Source organism: Ornithodoros turicata, chromosome 5 (assembly GCF_037126465.1).
Source record: "Ornithodoros turicata isolate Travis chromosome 5, ASM3712646v1, whole genome shotgun sequence".
Lineage (NCBI taxonomy): Eukaryota > Metazoa > Arthropoda > Arachnida > Ixodida > Argasidae > Ornithodoros > Ornithodoros turicata.
This window is the reverse complement of record NC_088205.1, coordinates 66,109,832-66,133,232: the sequence shown is the minus strand read 5'-3', so window position 1 is coordinate 66,133,232 and position 23,401 is coordinate 66,109,832. Positions and strand designations below refer to the sequence as shown.

Here is a 23,401-nt window from a genome sequence, read left to right as displayed (position 1 = left end):
AATCAGAATCACGTGACTGGAGCTCTCAAATGACATTCGCCGAAAACCGCGTCAAAAAAACATGCGAGCCATGTGGCGGAGCAGTCGGAAGATATTCGCGGAAGATATTCGCCATGCTGAAATGCCATTCCGCCCCCGGAGACTGATAAAAGCCGACTCGTTTTGCATATGCAGTTGGGGCTTTCCACAGCCGAGTGATATGGGACACTTTCACATCGAAGGGGGTTTCCCGTACGTATCGCAAAGTGACCTCCGGGCAATTAAACGCGACATCGTACATATTCTACTCGCGCTTCGAACTGTTTCCTCATAGCTCCTATATACATGAAGGCCAACGGGTTGGTTAACACTTCGCCTTCTCGGAATCTCCTTTCCCGAAACTTTTTGTCATGCGCTTACACTGAAACGAGATTGTTAAATGTTTTCTTTATGTCTTTTCCGGTGAAAATCCCATTGTTAGGGTTAAAATGACTATTAAAATGAATATCATGATTATAGGATTAAAATGATTACTGGTATTATTAGGATTAAAATCATTATTGCGCGAAATGAGACTTTTGACCGGAGTGATACACTGATCGTGGTGAGATGTTACCAAAAATCACACGCCTTGGAGCCGCAGAGGCCAATGGCGTTTCTGCGCTAAGGAACAATGCCTGTCATTTCAAAAGTGGGGCCGTAAGGTGTAGTCAGCGTAGTTCGGTTTGGGTTGCTCAACAATGCCACAATGTTGCTTGACGTTTTGGAACTCTCTCCGATGTGAGGATCAGAAGATCACAAATGTTTGCCATTAGCACTGATTGCTTACTCACGCAGCAATGGTTGCTGAGTCTCGTCTGTCTGAGACTATCCTTGTGGATGTCAGGGAAGTGTTGCCGATAACTAGCTTACACGGCGCTCCTTGAAGACACTATGCAATTTTCGAATAGGGTACGCAAGCGCTTTGGGGTTCTGGGGTCCCAAGGCGCAACGGTTTCCTGTGCTAAGACTAACGCAAAAGCAAAACCGACTGTGGAAAAACGAGATGAAAAGACAACAAAGGAAAAATGAACTCATTCTAGAAAGTTGCGTTAGTTGTTTGCAGTTCATTCTAAACGAAGAGCCGGGACACAACAAAGCGACACCGGACACGACAAGCAAACTAGCACCAAACCCAAACTAACAGCCGCTCAGCTTGAGCTTGTCCGCTATTATTGTGTCATTATTGCGTCCCCACTTTCCGTTTTGAATGAAATGACAGGGAAGACCTTTATCACGATCGTCCCGTTACTTTATGTTTCGCAGCGAGTCATACTGGTCACGCAAAAGAAATTTCAGGCGACCCATTTCAGGTTCAGGGTCGCAATTCTCTTATCCGCCTGCTCCAGAAATGTCAACGTGAAACCACGATCCCTCACGCGTTCTGCGAAGAGATTGCAGTCAACTGCGCTCCAGATGGTGACGTGCGGGCCAAAGACTGCAGAGTCTGCTTGACATCAAACTGTCTCTATCTGATATGCGGAAAACGATGTCAACGGCAAACACAGCGACGCGACCGTGAAAGAAAGGCCCCTTTAAAAGAATGGCAATAAGGTGAGCCCATGTTCTGTGCGGTAAAGTTGCTAATGGGGAACCGTGTGTTTTGGCTCCCGGCGCTCGTACATGCAATACCTGCTTCAGTGCACAAGGAAGGATTTGCATTTTAAAACGCAGGAGAATGACAAGGAGTATGCAACTACATCAAGTACCGTAAGTCGCCCATGGACCTCGATATTCCCGATTACGAAATCCCCTGTCTCCAAATTCACGTTCTCGAAACAAGGAAAATCTAGGAGAATGCTCTGTTGCTTCGTAAGACGCTATGCCGTGTTTAAAAACACGACATCACTATTTAACCACTCAAATTCACGAGTTTTCGATGTCTGTCCAAGCCGTTAGCCAGGACGTTAGGCTTAGTATGGCGGACACGACGGAACAGAACGTTTGTTAGTTTATTATTAGTTTAGTCCAAGTTCGGTGTTTCCATGAGTATGTTCAGGTTAGCCTAAGGTCATCGTTGGCAGTTTCCCGCGCGCGACTGTGCATTTTATAGTCAGATAACGTTTACTTACAGGGGTTTATTTTGCAACGAGGATTTCGACCACTTTATTTCGAAGTACGCCCGCCAAACGCAGTGATGGGCAGTACTGGAAGTACTCGGTACTTAAGTAATACTTTAAAGCACTTTTCGGGGTACCTTTACTTTATTTCAGGTAATTCTGCCGAATAATACTTTCTACTTTACTTGAAGTACATTTTGCTGTACTTTTGGTTGAAGTACTTGAAGTACCCTTCTGTGAGCCTTGCTAGCTCCTTCCATGACAGCCGGCACCGCATCCTGCCCTCTACCGCAGTGTTCATCGTGGTGTTCACAGCGCTGCACCTGGGCCTATTTTAGCCTGTTCGCAATCTTGTCGGAGCCCATGAATTGGTACGCCTCAACGTGCTCTTCCGCTTTATTTTCTCATGCATATAAGGTCCGTGTGTGACTTGTCTAAGAGGCTACATTTGGACGTATGTTCATGCATATTAGTCACCGCAAAACAGCTAAATGGCGTGACATGAAAACAGCACGTTGTATTTGAGGGTACTTCAAGTTCATGTCTCACTACCTACTACTTTACTTAAAGTATTTAGCGCTGGCAGGACCTTTTACTGTTTTGAAAGCACATATTTCGCGAGTACTACTTAATATTTTACTTGAAGTACTTTTCCTGGTACATTGCCCATCACTGGCCATAGGAATGTGCACCCCAAACACATTCCCCCCCCCCCCAGGCTTTCTATTGAACCTTACACTCAGGTAGAAAAAAAAAGAAGAAGAAAACGTCCTAGAAGGATGAGAAACTCAATCTAAAGATCACCCCAGACCATTCCTTTTCTTGTTCCACTCGACCAAAACACTGCAGAAAAAGCTCACAAAACTGGAACGAATGACGCACGCAGAAGCGACCTTTCCAACAAACACTCAGCAAGGAGAGAAAGAACCAAAACCCGTCCAACAAGTCCTCCTCCCGTTTGACCGCTCCCCTCTCATCTCACCCTCTCACACACAACACGCTCTCCGCCGCTCGCTGGCTTTGGAGTTCCGAGATGACATACACCAGTTAGCGGAGTTGACAAGGCATACCGTGTTCCTTTTTTCACCCCCCTTCGTCGCCAATGTTTGCCATTTGCATGTAAACAATGTGGCTACCTCACTCACAACGGTGCTTCGATGACTAAGTGCAGCTCTGCATGTGGATTATCCTTCGCATCCTGAAATGAAGCTACTGTGGAAAACGTCGTTTCTTCGGTACTCGATGAAGGACCGACTTGGTGTTCGCACTTTTGGATATTGAACGTCGTGAAATATACTTCTGGTGAGTGATCGACATGTGTCTCAAGTGTGACTTTACGGGACGAAGCATTTGTTCGTGAGGCGCGACAACACGTGACGCTCATATTGGCCAATTGTATAAGGAGGATGTGTGGTAATGTGGGGAGCCCATGTCAAGATACTATCGCATGTGGGAGGCGAAATAGTACGCGATGATACGTGAAGAGAAAAGTTAAAGGTTGCGAAGTGGGGCAATTGTCACGATCTGGTAGTCGTAGAAAGTACATCGAGGTCTTTTGTGTGTTTTGTCATAGCACGGACGCTGGTTGAATACGTGATTATTCAGTTGGCTGTCTGGTATTGTGCGCCATAAGTGAAAGCTATTGTGTAATACACAAGTGACAGACACACACATCTGTTATCTAGACGTTATTCGCTGACATATATACGCCACCATCTTATATTAAGTGCTATTACATGCATGGTATGTACGGTATACTCATACGGTATGTGTTACGGTACATGCTGTAATCATATGCAATGTATGGTGCACTTTGTACTGTCACACTATATGTACCACATGCACGTATAGTATGTGACATAGTACTAGTACGATAATAATGGGAAAATAGTGGCAAGCTGGTAAGCATTCATAATAGTAAACGAACGTTGGGCTGTAGGGACAGAAACGAGACGACACGTCAGAGAGTCTCAAAACCACCAAATGAACCACTGTTGGTTAATTTGCTGGTTTTGAGCCTCTGTGTCGTGTCGTCTCTTTTCTGTCCCTCCAGCCCAACGTTCGTCTACTATTATGATATTACTAGTACGTTGATAATGTAACACGCAAAGTTTGCTTCTATCATTCTGCACACCTTTCGTATCATATCCGTACGAACAGCACAGGCGCCCTCTCTCATCCGGTTCCATTTGACAGCTGGATACCTGTAACTATGCTTACACTCTACATAAACCAGACATTCCTTGCAACTGAAACTCAGAGAGGGACCCTATGGAACCATGGAGATGTCATTGTCTCCCATCCAGCCACGCCCATCGCCGAAGCAGACAAGTTTTCTGCACCGGAAGCTCATAAAACATGTATGACGCCGAGGAAGAAGAAAAACACCGCAAGGACAGGGTCGAAGGACAATGAACCAGACGTCAGCTCCTTTAGACACTTATCAGCAGCTCACCGTTTATGCAAGCAGCTTTGGCATGCGTCACATGTTACACCAATCAGGTGTTGTCACGGGCTGTGCCTCACAAGAAGAATTCCTGGTATTATGCCGAGTCGCTCGAAGAGTTGGGGGGGGGGGGGGGGGGCTTTCAGCAACCAAGCGTTACTCGAACACGTTCGCTAGCCAAGGACGCTTGAGGACCATTTCCCGTTCCGCTCTCAGGCTCCTGCGAGCTCGATTATTCCCATACAGGCAACGGTTCCATGCTGGGGCAGAAAGCGTGCAGTTCTTTGTGCGTGCTTGCTTTCAACGTGAAGGATTATGAAAGTTGGACCGGCAGAGAGATGCCAGTTTGTACCGAAACGTCGTCGAATGATATCTCGGAAGTACGAATACAAACTTCAGTTGCGCGAAATATTTGACCCTTGTAGCGGAGACAAATTATTAATACGTAACTCAACGATAATGCAGCTGAGGAAGTGTCGGGAAGCTACAGTAGACGATTGAATTCCCGCGTTACTCTACAGTCGCAATACGGGAATTACACAGAAGCGATAAGAAGAGTTTTGCGCACTGGGCAATCGACGTAAAAACTATCGCTCACACAGGACAATCACTCTGATGCACGGAGAAAAAAAGAAAACAAAAACAAACCTTAACACTGTAACAACAACTGTGTGCCAAACACAGCAATGGACGAGCTGAGACTTTCGTTTTCTCAAAAGTTTCCTCGAGTGGTAAACACGGGCCGAACATTCAGCTCCCGTACGCATGAATTACATCACCGTCTAACCATTTCAATGAGAGTTCGTCGGCCGCTTAATCATTCGAGCTGGGAAACTGAGTCATTAGATACCACCCAGTCTTTTGCATATATACTGCATATAAGTTCGTACTCAACAGCGCGAAAAAAAAAAAAAAAACTGAAGGGGTGAAACGATGGCAAGCTACGAATGAGAAAAGTAGGCAGTGACCCTGCTTCCAGTATACTTTCTGCGTTTCCAGGGAAATAACGCGACCACCTATACTTCGTCTGACGATTCGAGTAGCACCCTTATAGAGGTCGCTGGTAAAGTGGTTAATATAGGTAGAGGTCGTCGCATAAACCAAACGAGCTAAGTATGCCTTCTCTGAGCGGATCCTGCCGAAGGGGACATTGTTTAGTTGGGACAGCTCGAGCTGGTGTACCTCGAAGTAATCAAAAGGGCTACCAGGCACACGTACACACAGAGGAAAAAAGGGGGAACTGGTGTACCGAAGAGGGGAGCAAAGAAATGGGGGGTGACGTTTCGAGCGAAGGCTCTTCTTCAGACTAGATGGACGGAATGTGGGACACACCACACCACATTCCGTCCATCTAGTCTGAAGAAGAACCTTCGCTCGAAACGTCACCCCCCATTTCTTTGCTCCCCTCTTCGGTACACCAGTTCCCCCCTTTTTTTCTACCTCGAAGTAAACTGATCGAAATCCCCGACGCAAAATAAACTGCTGGAAATAAATGTTATCTGATAATAAAATGGAGAGTCGCGCGCGTGAAAATGCCAACAGAGAACTTAGACTAACCTGAGCATAAGAATGCAAATACCGATCTTGGACTAACCCAATAATGAACTAACCAACAAGCTGTTTCGTCGTGGCCGCCCTGCTAATCCTGACGGCCGCTAAAAATGTGGCTATCGTTCGCTAAAACGACCTGGACAGACATCGAAAATCCGGGAATTTGACTGGTTAAATAGCGATATCGGATTTTTAAATGCGGCATATCATCTTACAAAACCGTGATTTTCGCAACCAGGAATATCGAGGTCCTCCCGCCTGAGCCTAGGGCCTGTCTGCGACACAAGTTTTGTTGAAGCAGTAACCAAGGCCGCCTGAACAGGAGCAACGAAACTGTTGCTTCCCCGAGGGGGCTGTATGAAAGGGGACTTAGACAGCTGGGAGCGGGCGAGTGACATCTTGTTACACTATGACGAGAAGTTGCCGTAGCTGAGCTCTTATGTAAATATACTTGTAGTATAGTTGTAAATGAACCCTGGCGCATCACGGCAAACGAGCTTCGGCTCCAGCCAGTTGCTCAGCGACAGGACCAGCATATCCAGATCCAGGAACGACGACAGGCACGATATCAACATAGCATCCAGCGTCACCTTCGTCGGGGATCCCGGGGTAGCATACACGTACACATTTCTGCTACCCAGCTAGAAGTTTCCCCTCGCGAGTTGCTCCTTTCGCCCCCATCGAGAAAATGATTAATTCTCATTCAGAATCGACGACTCTCCTTTCATGTACACCAATACGCGATGCCTCACACACTGTGCCAGACAGGCCATCCTCACTAACCACAGGGGTGTCCAAAAGATGCCTCGCATTTTCACCAGCACGTACCATAGTACGTATACGTGCCACTCGCCCCCACGACCCACCCCAGGCACATGTACCGAAAAGCACATTTCCCTCCCCTTCCTTCTGCATTCTAGATAACATACACACACTCCCCCTTTCCCTCTCCTAACTCACTCCTCCCAATCCCCCCCCCCCCCCCCCCGATAAGAGTAGCAGGCCTGCTGAGCATGGCCAACCTCTCTTTTCCTCATAAACAAACAAACAAACAACGGAAATACAATGGGGGATATGTATTTGGCAGATGACACAAACGCAGCTGCGCACTAGAGAACGGTTACAGGCCTAACGATATGCATATACGACGTGAGCCGTTTTGTCGGTTTGTACTGTTGTCCTTCTCTCCTGGTCACGTGCCGGAACGCAGGGCGAACGCGATGGACAACAACGGGAGCTGCCATGGAATGACAACATTGGCTGGCCCCAATGTGCCTCGCGGATGCTCTGTACGAGAGTTTCATTTATGAGCTTTCGCACCTGTAGCGATGAAATGATTATCCAGCAACTCTGTTATATCAGCAGGTGGTAAAAAATCGTTTACAGCGCCATCTTCCTCACTCTACCAGCCAGTTTGACCACCAAAACAAAGACTGTTGCCCAAAGCCTTCGCCCGAAACCAGAATATTTGCATTCCTCACCACCTGTCGCGCCGGGAACGTCAGAGCTTGGCGATGACGTCATGACTGTTATGACGTCATGACCGTCCGGCCTCGTCCGGCGAATTGGACTGACGGAACCGGAAACGCGGGTCACACCGCCTCACGCAATCAAGTTCCGTTATCACCCTCACCCCTTTCCCAGAGGAATTCAATAACAAACACAAAGGGGTCAGGTAGCACCGGCTGCATAACAATCACCGACCGGTCCACTGTGGATGACGGGCCTGTCGTATTCGTTACGGATACAATCTGCACGCGGGAGAAAGCACGAGGACAGAAGGAAACGACTATTCCTTTCGACAGAATAAACATATGCATAACTGTGTTACGCTCCCAGGAGGAAGAAGGAACTATCGGGAGTGTTTCTGGCGGGGCGGAGTAGCGAGGATAAAAATAATACGGGCCGGAATTATGCCGGAATTGCCGCACTTATTGCGGGCAACGGGTCAGTGGACGTTACGGCCTGTGACGGTGGTATGCACGTCATTGCGCGAAATTTCCAGGCAGCCTTTGAAGTATGCGCGCTGTTGGCAGGCGGTCTAAGGGTGTGAAAAACATGTCATAGAAAAGCAAAGGAAAGAAGGGCCCGTTTGCAGAAAAGTTGAGTTCGAGTCTCCGACTCAATCTCAGCAGCTTCGGCAGCGCTTCCCGCGCGAGCAGCGAGCGCGTGCTCAATGCACTGCCAAGGCTATTGAGATTGAGTCTGAGACTCGTACTCAAATTTTTTTAATGCAAACGGGCCTTAGCTCAACCTTTGAGTTGAGCAAAAGTTGACGATGAGTGTCATACTCAATCTCAATAGGTTTTGCTCCGCCCACAAAACCTAAATATACCTGTGATTGGCTCGGGCACGCGCATGAAGACGAGTCGTAACGTAGCACGCCTGCGTGCTCCAAACTGCCGCTTGTATACTCATCATGTTGTGAAAACACTCGTCGGATTCCACATATTTAGAGTACACTTGCATGCTTGTACAGTAAACTGCGGTGGTGGTGGTAATGAAAGAGTTCGCCGTTGTTGGCCTCACAAAGGTGGGCAACGTCACGACTAACGCTCTGGGGGAATGTGCGTCCTGGGCCGACTTCTAAGGGAACTGTGCCGACATATATGTCCGACAGCGCCTGAGGTAAACCCAGGAAAAACCCCGCACAGCACAGCCGGCACCAGGATTCAAACCCGTGCACCGTAATTTCACGCGTATAAGCCACACTGCAGATAAGCCGCGAGCAATACGACGTGACTGATTTGTGCGGTAAACCAGCGATGCAGATTTCCGGGGTCGGCATGGTGTATATAACCAACGGGGTCGGTTCTAGTGTTTTACTAAGATCGGTCAGTGGTCTTCCAGAAGACACGAATCACTGTCGCCCCCTTCGTTAAAGCTGCGTGGGGGAAGGTACCAGGAAGATCAGTCTTCTCGAATGTGGACGCGCCCCTGTTACGCACTGTTCGTGCATTGGCAGGGCGGGGCTGTTCCGGAAAACATGAGACACTGTCGGCCCTTTCGTTAACACCGCGATATGGGTAAAATACCATGGAAAAATAGTCATCAGATAAGCCGCAAAGCGCCCGTAAAAAAAAAAAAAAAAAAAAAAAAAAAAGAAAAGAAGAGAAGAAAAGAAAAGCGCATAAGCCGCGGCTAACAAGCGTGAAATTACGGCAATTCCCAGTCTCGACGCGACGTGGCCAGCACGCTAACCACTAACGACGCCATCTTGAAGTAAACACGTACCATTCGCGTCAACAAAACACACCAATCGGCCCCCGCCATCTTCTCATATGTCCCACACTCGCTCAATGTGCGCACTATAGATTAATCGCTGGCGGAGATATATAAATCTGTGACCGTAGAGCTCTTGCATTGCCTCGGAGCATATAGATCGTGTTGGTACAGCGAAGACTTTTTCCGAAAGATACCCAGCGATCAATCCGATACAGCCAGTTTTCCCTCATCAATCCAAATTAAAGCGATCGGAAAGCACGGAAGGTGATCGTGTTCGGAGGCGAAGAACGGGGAAAGACCCGTTTTGTTGATGACGTTTCTCGCGTCTGATTACGTGCGTAACGTTGACTTTTCTCCAAGGAACAACTTATTCCCGTTGCCATAATGATATATTCGCGCGGGATTTTCCAATAATCTGCAACATCTTGATCAACCGCTTGCCACTGACACGATTTACGCTCGAGACGGAGGCTGCTTATAATGCCGTTAAGATATTTATCTCATCGCGGCATTATATCCCAGTATTTTCCACTTCACGGCCTGTCACATGGTGTTCAGGAATCTTTGGACCAGAAACACATTTTAAAGTTTAGGTACGTAGTGCTCCAGACAAGGGTCGGAGTATCTTTTCTTGGTGGGGGCCCAGCCTTGTACAGCATGCTACAGACACCACCTGGTGTCAATTGTAGTATTTCACGACAGAAATTCGGGAGAGGGTGACTCGCAAGTTTTACTAAATCGGAACGTGTTGTCGGTAACGGTGACTACACATGTGTGAACCCTGATTTCACACAGTTTACCGCAGGTTTATCACAGCGTTTTCGTAGAGTGCTTCCGGTTCACTAAAACACCCTACTATACGAGGATGCCCAGAAGCTTCAACGTGTTATACTTTCATGGTATATGGCGACGTCATGCATGTTTGATTGATAAGGCGTAAAAGACGATGTCCTGCCATAAGTAGGCATCACTACAGCACATAATGGCACCAAGTTCACGAACACAGGGGGGGGGGGCGTAATTTTGTCAGGTGCCCTAGCATAATAACTGATTACGTCAGATAACCGACCGTCGTATAACGCGATTTATCCAGGGCACTCTTCCACGCGCGATCTTCAACTTGTCGTTATCCAATGCCATAACGCGCGCTAAATGCATCACTTCGGCCCGTGATTCGCCACGAGGTCTCCTGCGAGCCTATCAAACCGGCTTTGGAGCGCGTGAACTTTAAATATAACGATAACGACCGCTATGAGAGAGCTCAGGATCTGAACCCACGACTTTCCGTACAATTGCTGTCAAGCTCGCAATTTGAATGCGCCAATACTAATGAACAAACAGGCACATCGTCTATGTCACTTTGTTGTCTCTCTCTCTCTTAATTTGTGACAACGGTGTATCTTGCATTCCAGGCGACACCTGCGCATACTGTATGCATTTGTCACCTACCCACATAGGAAAAAAAAAAAGAAAGAAAGAAAGGAAAACACCGTTCGGCCTTCCCTCTCTTCGTGAGACAAAAACAAACGAACGACCAGCACCCGACTCTTTTGCCTCGCGATCGGATATCACATCGCTTTTGTGTTCCCATCTCTGACCGCGGTAAAAAACAATGCTATAGTTGCTACGCCGCCGGTTCTGTATGACAGGTTTCCAGCAAATTGCAACGACCGGTCACGATTTAGCCTTCCACCCTTTCTCCTCTTTCTGTTCGTAAACAGCGGCCTTACGCATGTTGCAAAACCGCCGTGGTCGAGTGACTTCGTGCAGAGGCTTCGCACGTAAAAACGATGTAAGAAAAAGTATGGCTTTTAAACGTTTAGCTTTTTCCCCGTTCCTGAGAATAGAGAGCGCCAGCAGCCAGCCAGTCAGTCAGTGTGTCAGCTCATAGTGGCCCCATTTTCCGTTTTACTCGTTTTTTTATTTTTTTCAAGAAAATAATCTAGATTTCGAGTACTTCCGGCTCACACGTGAACTCTAGACAGAAGTCTGGCTCCATTAGCGGCACACAAGGTTAACGGAACGAAACGGAACTAGCCGGAACACATAAATTGCTCACAAAATGATTCACATAAAAAAAAAAAAAAAAGGCCGAGTTGGAGTCAAGTTACTGAATTTCCTGCTCGGGTAATGGATAGTGAAGAAGAAAAAAAAAAAAAAGACGAGGGCATTAAAAAGGTAAAAACAAAAAGAACAGTCCGTGTTAAATTTCTGATAATACGACACAAGCCTAACTGGTACGCGCGGGGATTTTCATCGTGTTTGCTATATTAAAATGCCTAACAGGAACGTGTTCAGTTGAAGATCAATTGATGGAGCTATTTGTACAGGGTCACTGAACGAGATATGACATCCGTAATTAAAAGCGGTAAAAACCTTCTGTGCAGTTTTACGAGGGACAAGGCGCGTCGTGTTGTCCTGACAAGGACAACACGTTGTGTGCGTCCTTCAATCTCGTAGTGTTTTTTGTTTAATACTACACTGAGGGTTTTTACTGCTTTTCGTTATGAATTCCCGCCAACAAAACCCACAGCAACCCGGCTACTAGTCAAAGATTTATGTACTATTGGCACAAAGTGCCGAAGAAGGAAGAGTTAGTTAAGTAAGGTACTGCTTGCGACACGGTTGTCTGAAATCAGCACCCTGTGGTTTATCCAATGTTGTACATGGCGCCGTTACAGTAATCGATACTTTTTTCGGTATCGGAATGCGGATCGCGATACTTTTTTAAATCGTTATCGGAGAAGTATTTCCGTTACAAATTTATGGTAACGCCACCTCCGTATCGTTACCGATACTTTTTAGTGCCCCACACTTTCTTCACCGACCGTATTTCTTACTTCACTGTCACTGGTCCGCCTAGCGCTCGACAAGAAGCCTGTGGACAAGCCTACTTGCTCCGTAACGAGAATTATACCGAACACACGTTCACTTTTTTTCTTCGAACCTGGAGGAAATAGCCACGCTGCGCTCAACGAAAGAGTTGAGGTCAATGGACAGAGGTCAGTCCTGGGCTCTGGATTCCACTGCTAAGCTGCCGTGTCGCACTGAGTCACGCTCACATATACTGTGGTACGGTAAACTTCGGATAGGTTTCCTTGGTCATTGGACTCCAGGGTATGTGTGGGCCTGATACTAACGCAATTGTCGTATATTTCCTCTGTCATCTGCCGGAGAGACCACGGCCTGCTAGGATGGCAGAAGACAACTTTCAGAACCAGCTATTGATAAAAGTCAAGCAAAGTGTCCGAGCTACATAATAAATATCTTGTCTTTTTACTGCAAAACTGTTTTCTCCCGATTTCCTGTTATACAAATGGGATGGTCAGGTAAGAGAGATTTCTATGTCGCACCAACTTCATATTTCCAACAAAAGTATCGGGTAAAGTATCGCGTTACTTTTTTAGTAACGGTAGCGGTACTCTGTTACTTTAAAAAGAAGTATCGACATCGGTATTTCGATACTTTTTACTCAAGTAACGAGTATCGGTATCGCGATACCATATTTCAGTAACGGGTACAACACTGGGCCGCCGTTTACACAATCTCAGATCTCCAGGTGTTGCAAGACAATTTCAGTAATAAACACGTGCAGCACATGGTATTTCTTTAAATACAATATTGAAACATCATCTCCGAGGGCAACCACAGAAATATGGGCTGCAGAACTAGTGACAGGCGATTCCAGACATCCGTGTCGCAAGCAGTACATATCGTAAATAAATAAATATCGGATGAATATATGAAAGCACGTGCTTGCAATACAAGACAGAACATACAATATATTGCGTATACAACGAACAAAGTACGAGACAAGGACGGATTCGAGGGGCTCCCATTAAGAATTTGAACTTTTCAATCGTACATACAACGACCAGTCTAAAGGGACATTGCAAGTGAGAACCACGTGCTGCGCGCGTTTGGAGATGGGAAACTCAAGATGCCCGAACCCAACGCACTTCGATCAATATCTCAGTATCTATCAATATCTCCGCAAATCAAATCGATCACCGACTTCTCTCAAACGGTACTATTACGTCACAACTTTTTCGTCCTAATTGCACTCGTGGTCTTTTTGAAAATTAAAACCGAAAATAACAGGCAACACCGTGTCGAAGTGGTCGCCAGTTGGGCATTGCTCGTCAAGTAAGGTGGCATATCTACATTGCATGCGCAAAGCATTGGGTGTAAAACATTTGCATTGGGTCTAAACATTGATCTAAACATTGTCAAATATTTGTCTAAACATTGGTCTAAAGCATTGTGTGTAAACCTTGGTCTAAAGCAATGGGTCTAAACATTGGTCTGAAGCATTGGGTGTAAAACATTTGCGTTCGGTCTAAACATTGGTCTAAATCATTCGGTCCAAAAACATTTGCGCAAGGCATTGGGTCTAAAACGAAAAAAAAAAGAAAAAAAAAGGAATAAAAAAATAAGAAAAGAAAAAAAGCAGGCTACGCAGCCCCAAGGAGCAGCAAGTCAGTCGTGAACACAGATCACTGTTGGGTGACGACTTGGGGATTATTTACCAGCAGACCTCGCCCCGTGCCGTTTTCTCGCAATTTTTCTAGCAAATTAAAAATATCAGGCATTCTCTGTCACATATACAACTTGTGCTTGGTTTACAAGCAACATGCTGTTAAACCATATGCCGTCAACATAAACAATTTGTCTGCTGCTTTTACGGCATCCTTTAACGCCGCACCCAGACCGAGTCGGTGCAGTGGACACGAAACAGGAAATACAGGCTTGGTACCTGCCACTTATATATAATTTCGTATAATGCGAAGTGTAAGCACATAATGATCTGCCAGACCGAATAACAACGGCCACAAAAATTTTTTCACGCCCACTGGGCGATTTTATGCGAGTTACGCGAAATCTCGTCGAATTGCACGGCAGAAGCATAATGGTCGGCAACGTAGCGTTTCGAATAGTACCCGTGGACGTCTGGCTGTATAAGAAGACTCACTAATGAGCTTTCCTCCGAAGCGATGTGTAACCGTCTTTCTCCGTATCTCTTCGCGTGCTGCGATATTGCCAGCGTGCGAAGATGTGCAAGGCCTGTGCAGACCTTACGAGTATGTGTATGCAACCCGTGGGAGATTTCTTGTGTCGAGTTTTGTTCAGTCTGAAGTAGGTCGGTCGCTATGGATCTGCGTCAGGCGGTCACGTAGGTGAGCAAGTGGCAACCAGTTCATAAGGCGTGTGAGGAACTGTAGGTTTAATGAACGGAATTGTAAAAAAAATAAATAAATAAATAAAAAAAGGATTTTTTTATGCTCAAGAAAGACAAGCGAACATTGATAATACATTCGGGCGCAGAACCGACAAAAAACAAAACAAAAAAGTCCAAATTGGTAAAACTGAAAATATACAAAATCGGGCTCTAAGATTTATATCACCAATAAGCAGATACAAGTAACTGAATTAAAGCGGAATTAGATACATTGGAAAAACGTGGAAAGATGGAGAGTTTAAAAACTTTTCGTAAAACATGTAATGTTCAGCTGGCTGTTGCAGAATGTTATGTGGCACCTAACTTACGGGGAATATCACTGCGGTCAGTGTGCTTCCATGCTTTGCCAGTATATGCTTCCATGTTTTCGCTCCTTGTAAGAATACCAGAAGAATGGAACGGATTACCTGCTAATTTATTTGGTGATGGGCGTGATGTTATTATTTTTATGAAAGCGCTAGAAAAACGTGACGTTAACTCGTGTGAAAAGTGATACTTGTATAACTGTATCCTCTCCTGTCACGGCGCAAATGGGCTCACAGTATTAATGTATAAATAAAACGAACAGCTCAAGCGACACGCACATTGGAGACACACACAAACAAACAAACAAAAACATCAGGTGGCCGCGTACGACACCCATCGTTGCGAGACACGGATGTTTTCTGCCAGTGACCGGTACAAGACGAAGGTCGACTTCTTGCAGCGTATCTTGAGAAAAACATCCGACCTATATTCCGTGTTTTCTCTCTTTTTTAAAAAAACAGGCATTATAAAAGGTACGAGTTCTTAGGTAACCTCTCACAGCCCGGTCGGGCACAAAGTTACATTTTTTTTCTTTCGGCACAGCAATGATACAAAAAGCGGTAGAAATCCCATCATAGTGCCCCCAATTCAATATGTACTTTGATCTGATAATACTGATTTCTACCGACGTTACTTTAAAGTTTGCAAGTCACGCTAGACTGACATTTCCTAGCGACATATTTTAATTTCATAAGAGCAACTTACACTCTCTGTCTAAAATTATTATCACTGACACTCTGGTGAAAATCGTTCCCGGCAGAAATATCAACGTTATAGAAGAAGAAGGAAAAAAAAACAAAAAAACAATACAAATCTTTTCACACGATACCAGATAGCAGCGCCTCCACAATGACTTGTCGCTTCCAAATCCGTACCTGGAGACTTCCCCGATACTCGCGCTGCCGCACATAACGGGACAAACTCTTTCTATTTCGCGTCCCATTGTCCTGCGATCAATCAGTCGTGAAGTACCGGGCACTAACCGAGCGAGCGAACATCCTACCGGTTTTTCAGCCGCTTCGCGTCGATCACCCCCCGTCCCATCCAATGACTGTAAAACAAGCTGTATACACGACGTGCTTCCACTAGCCCGTGCATGCATGGGTCGTTCCTCCAGTCCAGGAATGTCTGCCGCCTCACTGGCCTCACGCGGAAGCCTTCTTTTTTTTTTTTCTTTCTCTTTGTTTGTTTGATTTCTGGGTCAGCTTCGTACAGTATGTTGCACCTACGCAAATGTGAGGGGAAAAAAAGAAGGAACGAAGATGCCGTACACCAGCCAGCCTCTCTCTCTGGGAAATCGCGAACGGGATGCGTTTCCCACGTTTTAACCCAAATTCGCTGCCTCATCCGACATTGAGTTATTGTATTCACGTACGACCACGCGTACCCCGGATTCGGATTTTTATTCGGGGGGAGGGAGAGCATGCAGCGTTCTCTGCCGAATACCAGTTGAAGCACACGGTGACAGTAGACAAGACATTCGGACCCCCCCCCCTCCCCCGATCCGGCCCTGCATGCACTGGGGGTCTGGGGCTGTTCCCCGCCCTCCCTTCTTCTGTGCACTGCCGCCAAAAATTCAGTTAAATGCGGAAGTAATGGACACATATTATGGTGTAGTTGACGTTCTTTTTCCAATGCACTGTGGATCGTACCAATAAATGACGTATGATCCTTACACGTTTAATAATATTAATATCGATAATAATATATTATTAGCGATATATACTTTGCGTAATAAATGATGTGGCGCTAAATTTAAATTTCCATGTCACGGGCAAGTGGAAGCAGTAAAAAGCGCATTCAGGCCGGATTCAGTTGTGAACCCAGCGGAGCTTTTGGCAAAGCTGCCCTCGTAATAAACGATTGCTTCTGAAAGAGCGGTCAGTATCTCGTCACCTGTTTCGTGCAAAAGCGTTAGGGTTCTCGAAGGTACTGCCACAGAAAATCGGCCCCGGATCTGCACCAGAGAGCGAATTGGAGGCAGGTTGCAACAGAGGGGTTCCGATACTTCCAACACTACTATATACCTTGAGATGGCTTAAGATGGCTGACGTGCCAATTGGTTGGCGCGGAGGCGCGTTTACCTGGCAGTAACATCAAAAACAAAGCATCTTCTATGTATAAAGGACGACAGGTTACTAGGTTAGGAGTGCTCAGTTGGGTGCGACGCCAACGCACTTTCTGTTCCCGTTTCATTGACATCCAATTTTGTATGGGGCGCGTATCCCCTGTTGTTACTCCCGCAGAGCGCAGAAGCTTCAAAAAGGCAAGGCGCGACCGCCGCCATGATGCAGGTACGGCTGGTTTTGGTTTCGGTTTTTGTTTGCTGCCGCATGCTCCGCGAATCCCCGCCGAGTGACGTCATGTGAATAAAGTTTTTTTTTAATTCCGTGTTAGCACCGCGAAGCAACTGTGGCTAAGAGTTGCGTACAGATCTGGACAGATGGAGAGAGGTCAGCAGGAAAGAGTCGGGGACAGGGGGTGTTAGTATGCGTCCTAGGCCGACTTCACGGGGAACTGTGCCGACATTCGCCTGGAAAGTCTTCGGGAAAACCCAAGGAAAGCCTCAGACAGCACAGCCGGTGGTAGGATTCGAACCCACCGCCTCCCAGTCTTCAGCACGACCTTGGCTACCACCGTCCGGGGTGTTTTCGTATATAGTACAGAGTTTGCTGTTGCATGAGGTATTCGTGGAGAAAAGCAGGTTAAGTTGGTCCTTCCGAAGTATATTATGGAGAGAACTGTAAGACAACGATGTACAACCCAAGCAGTGTTGACAATCAAGTTTGCTCGTACATTTGCCGTACATCGTACAAGCACTTGCGGAAACGACAATAAAGCCTGGTGCATCGAACAGGCCACCCATCGAAAACATGAGAACATGATGAGTCGGATTTTAACAGTACATGGTATACCATGGCCAGGACGCGCCAGATGAAAGCTGTGTTCTGCACTGTGTACAATGATGTGGCCCTTCACTGTAAACCAATGATTTGCGTGTGTTTTATTGGGACGCGCGCGCGTATTATACTAGAAGTGATCCTCTGAAATCGAATCACTATTTCTCTGCCAAGATTCGGGTTCACCGTCAACCATTCACCTGCACCAACGTCGAGCACGCGCTGAAGGTACCTAACAGCCTTATGTTAACGCCCAACCGTGACCTCCGAATCATATCATCCTGAAAAATGATTCTGCTTTCAATTATACGCCATGCCACGAAAAGCAATCGCAGTCCACGAACAACGTGTTTTCGCAACACCCGCATCTGGCCAATCGGTGCAACTTGTATATTCTATGCGTCCTCGCCTCCGGCACGGAGAGTCTGCCATAGCGTTCGTCCCTCACTGGCACTCTTCCAGTGCTTCACTCGTTAATATTTTTCAAGGGCAACAGCATAGGCAACAGCAACCATGAGAAAGAGCGTTCCTGGAGAAAGAAACTCCCGTCGAGCTGCAGATTGCGCAGCAATCAGCCTTCAAAGTGTCATGTCGAACCACCACTGACATGAACTTCAACGTTTACAAGACGTCCGCGGTTTCCTCAAAGATAAATATGTACGCACCCGCAGCCTTCTTGTACCGCGACACGCTCATCATCGAGCGGAATCTTGGCGACGGGGATTCAAAAGACAACTGGAATAATACTTTACCTTCGCGAGTGTATCACTTAGTGTAGCGCATATAGTTTTATGGCTCCGAATAACGACTGTAAATATGGCGGCAATTTGTCGCTGTAAATAACTCCAAGACGCTGTTCGCTTGCCGAAGCGCGTGGTGGGAGTGAGGAAATCCAATATATAAACTGTGACGTGTTTTTTTCTTTTTTTGGAGTGACCGCTCCCCCCCCCCCGGATCCGCTACTGCCTCATTCATGGTCTAGCGTAATGGAGACAGTAATGGAGTTCTAGAAACCACCCTTTATGTTTGCATGCAGTGCACCACGCAGCTTAGTTGTCAGTGCGCTTGACTTGATACATGCCCAATTTATGCTTTCACATGCCCTTGCATTTTCACCTGTCTGCCCCTATCCATCCTTAGCAGGAGACACACAACACAGTAAGGAAACACGTGTGTCAACATTCTTTTCTCTGCTGCAGGTCCCCCAAAATGAAACATGTCCACTGCACACCAGAGGGCGTACCACCACGGCTCTACATATATGCAGCCCTGCTCCAGATGTTCTTCACTTTTGCCAGCAGTGCCCTCACATGCAACAAACTCCCTACTCCGGAAGGCTACAAGTGCAGCTGTGACGACCGCTTCGGACATGACAGCATCGGAGGGTGGCACTTGGCTTGCTTTTCTCCGCAGCGACTTGATGTGCAAGCATTTATGATTGAGTATGTCATCAGTGACTCGGTGCGTGTTCAGTGCGACAGTGGTGCTCCGTTTCAAGAGGGAATGTACCAGGCATTTAACATCAGTGAAGTGCAACGGTTTTCCTTCAGTTACTGTGAAATGCCCAACGGGTCATTTGCGGACGTGCTGCAGGGAATGACAGTGACGTCACTTCGTTTGTTTGATTGTAAAATGGACGGGGCATTGAGTAAGACACTCTTTGAGGGGCTCGACTCTCTCAAGAGGCTCTCGGTGACTGGCAACAAGAACTTGACCGAACTACCGGAGGACGTGTTTGGCAATTTAACGAGTCTAGTGACCCTGGAACTTAACAACAATGGCTTCAAAGAGCTTCCCGAAAAAGTGTTCTGGCCACTGACGAACATTACTAGCATTCAGCTGGGGGGTAATCAACTGGAAAGCGTGCACTCTAGTCAGTTTCAGGGACTCAGTAACCTCGTAAATCTCTACTTGTACAGAAACAAGCTGAAGGAACTTCCAGTAGGCGTCTTCAGCAACCTGACCTCGCTGAAAAACCTAGACCTCCTTCTGAATCAGCTCACTAACATCACGTCGGATCACTTTGCTGATCTTATGCAGCTGGAATACCTCAAGCTTGGTGGTAATCCTTTTCAAGAGCTGCCAGATGCCCTTTTCATCCACAACAAGAAACTGGGGGAGTTGAATCTCAACGCTCTGACCAAGCTCGGATCTCCACCTGAGAAGTTGCTCATGGGACTTGGAAGGCTAGAGAATATATCTTTCTCAGACAGCAACTTCAGCAGCATTCCTGGGAAGCTGTTTGCCTACGCTCCAAACATGAAGAGCATCAAAATGCAGAACAACCGGCTCACGACATTACCCGCCAATGTGTTCAGGGAAAATACGAAGCTCCTCTACCTGGACTTCAGCTACAATGATATCAACTCGCTACCTTCATCGGTGTTTGAAAAGCAGTACGTGCTTGAAACGCTAGTATTTTATAAAAATGACTTCACGCAGCTCAAGGCGGGGCCCTTCGATAACCTTGTCAGTCTGAAATTACTAAATTTTGAGTCAAATTTTATAACTAGCATTGAAAAGGACACATTCCAAAGACTACAGAAGCTCGAAGACCTGAAGTTAGGGAGCAACAAGCTGGAAAAACTTGAAGGCCTGACTCCCTTTGGGTACAACAAGAAACTGAAACGTGTTGACCTCTCCAGGAACCAGCTGGCTGAATTCCCATATGTGAACTGGGAAATATACCTTGCAATAGAGAAACTAAACCTCGATTACAACAACATATCATATTTCAGGGTTCCTAACCTGTTGTCGAAGAAGGCAGAATTTTCCTTAAGACACAATAAAGTCACGATGGTCGAAGTCTCCACTTTGCTCTTGACCTCGTACGATAATCACAAAGAAAAAGTCTATTCCGACAACAGCTACGAGCATTTCTACCGTCTCCAGGGTAATCCCTTTGACTGCAACTGCCAACTCTACGAGTTTATCAAGTACTTGAGGGACAACAAAAAGAAAGAGTCGGTGATCTTCGAAGATTCAGATTATTACGCATGCCAGTCACCCAGAGCCCTCAGAGGCAAGGGGTTGTTGGATCTCGGTCTAGGGGAACTTCAGTGCAATGTGACGGAGAACTGCCCCGAAAAATGTGCCTGCTTCTTTCGGCGGATCGACTCGACCACACACGTCAATTGCAGCGTTCAGGGCCTCACAACCATTCCTAATACGGCGCCTCTGAATGCGAGCATCCTCTATGTACAGGACAATCACATCACTTCACTAGCCAACCTCACCAGGCCCCAGTGGCAGAACCTGTCGGAGATTTATGTAGACAACAATGCCCTCACGTCCGTAGATGCCAACAAGCTTCCTTCTTCGCTGCGGACATTATCGCTGTCCAACAACAAAATCAGCCGCTTCAGTTCGGAAACAATGGACATGCTGTCCAACAACTCTTTAAACTTGATGCTCAGTGGCAACCCATGGGTTTGTGACTGTTCTAGCTTCAACTTCAAGACCTGGTTGAGAGGTCATGTTTTTCAAGTAAAGGACTACTCCGATATCAAGTGCAATAAGCCGCTTCGTTACAACGATTCGCTGTCCCTGCTCTACATCAACGAGATACCAGACTCAACGTATTGCCCTCCAGACAACATAGACCAACGACGTCAGCTTGCGATAGTGTCGGGTGTCTGTGTCGTTCTTGCTGTGCTGTTAGTGCTGGTGTCTGTGCTGTATTACCAACACCGACAAACCATCCTAGCATACGTCTACATCAACTTCAACAACCTCTTTGTGTGCATCTTCAATGAAGAGGACCTCGATGAAGACAAACTGTACGATGCTTTCATATCTTACAGTAGTGCTGACCGTGATGTTGCCATGGGCATCCTTAACATTCTCGAAAACGGACCTAACGAGGAAAAGTTTAAGCTCTGCATTCATGAGCGCGATTGGCTCCCAGGATACAATATCAGCTGGAACATCGTTAACTCCGTTCAAAATAGCCGACGAACTATACTTGTTGTCTCAAAGGACTTCTTGGAAAGTCTGTGGTTCCAAGTTGAGTTCCACACAGCATACTACCAAATGTTGGAAGATCGTGTAGACAGGCTTATTGTGATCACAAAAGGTGATCTCCCTGCAAAGGACAGTCTTGACAAAGACCTCAGGTTCCTACTGTCTACCAAGACATACCTTATTTGGGGTGAACGCTGGTTTTGGGAGAAGCTAAGGTATGCAATGCCACATCGAAAGCAGCCCGCCCCAAGCAACAAGCTGCCACTTCGGAATCGGCCGAACACGCAGATGGTTAAAACAGTCGAGGACCAAATTGCAACCTTGGCAAATGGCACAAAATTGCAAAAAGACAAAGCCAAGGAAGAAGCCCCAGCAGATAAAGTGACTCAGAACAACAACGCCAACACTGAAGACACAGTGTTAGAAGTTCCTCCGCGTAGGTCCAAGCGTGGTGCAGGCATAACACAGCCAACAGACGAACCGGCATGAAGACCTGCGCTAACTTAAGTCAGTGCAATTTGTGTGTCTCAGCCTGTTCTCGTGGGCTAGGCAGATGTGCTCTTGTGGCACTACAACTGAGAATGCTCAGACTGTGTTCTATCATGAAACATCACTGTGTATAGTATCACCATTAGCAACCATGCTCAGTGTTCCGAGTGAATCGTCAACTACCAACTCAAGTGGACAGTATTAATGGACCTAGCTGAAGCTGTGTGACAGCTACAACCCTTATCCAGTGTCATAACAGAGGCAGCAATGCTGTGTGTGCACAGGACAATAAGGCATTTGAAGGGTTATGTAGTATGCTGTGCATCCTTACATAAAATACGAAGGTGAAAGTGAGATATAATGGGTACTCAATGGGTGGCCTTCACGAGCTGAATGTGATTTAATGTAGAAAGTTACGACAATAAAAAAAAAAGAGACTACAGTCAAACTCCTTTACAACGAAGCTCAGGGGACAGCAAAAAAAGTTCGCAGTAAAGGTATTTTCGTTAAAAAGGATGTCCATTATTGGACCTATAGGCTCCAGCGGGACCGCAAAAAAATTTCGCTGTAGTGGTATTTTCGTTAAAAAGGTGTTCGCTATAAAGGAGTTTGACTGTATTTTGGCTCAGCTTTTGCCCATATGCTTTATGTGAACTCATTGAACTCATTATTCCTGATGGGTTTATTCACTAGATGCTTCTTCTAAAGATTATTTGCAGCACCTGCCTATGCATTGGATTGCCATGCAAGGTAGGGATTCCAACGTTCCCCACAGTTTAGGCACAGCAGCATGCAATGCACATATCCTACTACATGGCTTCTTTACATATTTGGCGACTAGTATGTTCAGTTAATCAGTGTCATTTTCAAGATTCTGTGACACCCAAATGCTCTCTAAAGCATTAATTTTAGGGATATGCCAACCAAATCCGCAAATCCTCGAATCCTAGGCAGGGATTCGAGATTTGGGAATCCGAATCCCAGTGCCCAGAAAGGCGAGTCCAATCTTTTGAATCCACCAGCCACGTTTGTGGGTTTCTTTTTAAAATTGGCGCCTGCGGAGTCCACCGAAAGCCTCATTGGCCGGTGGATGTTTTCTTGTTTGTTTACATTGCGCTGGACTGAAAGAGTTCAAGCAGGAACTCTTACATTACAAGTTTAAAAGTAGGACGGTTCTGCTTTTGATTATTTCTTAGTTTTATGG

At 46.4% G+C, this 23,401-nt stretch overlaps 2 protein-coding genes across 6 annotated transcripts in view; one reads left to right on the top strand and one right to left on the bottom strand.

Annotated features, from left to right (window-relative positions):
* The window catches only part of LOC135394609 (tudor domain-containing protein 3-like), a 62,352-nt gene that overhangs the window by 11,372 nt on the left and 27,579 nt on the right, over nt 1–23,401 (bottom strand). The gene's annotated exons all lie outside the window — the stretch shown is intronic.
* On the top strand, nt 1,463–22,838 carry LOC135394608 (protein toll-like). 4 transcript variants are annotated; one of them, XM_064625435.1, is made up of 2 exons: nt 1,463–1,572; nt 18,945–22,838. In XM_064625435.1, exons 1-2 carry the CDS (start codon nt 1,562–1,564, stop codon nt 22,195–22,197), a joined length of 3,264 nt encoding a protein of 1,087 aa, XP_064481505.1. In that variant the 5' UTR covers nt 1,463–1,561; the 3' UTR covers nt 22,198–22,838. The 4 variants fall into 4 exon arrangements, with proteins under 4 accessions (XP_064481505.1, XP_064481504.1, XP_064481506.1 ...); XM_064625434.1 differs by lacking the exon at nt 1,463–1,572 and adding an exon at nt 1,632–1,728; XM_064625436.1 differs by lacking the exon at nt 1,463–1,572 and adding an exon at nt 3,048–3,380.

What these genes read in the sequence shown, in the direction of transcription:
- LOC135394608 (XM_064625432.1), top strand. Translation starts at nt 18,353, where the DNA reads ATGAACTTCAACGTTTACAAGACGTCCGCGGTTTCCTCAAAGATAAAT. An exon ending in GTTTCCTCAAAGATAAATAT is followed by an intron (nt 18,403 to 18,944) that starts GTACGCACCCGC and finishes TCTCTGCTGCAG; the next exon opens with GTCCCCCAAAATGAAACATG.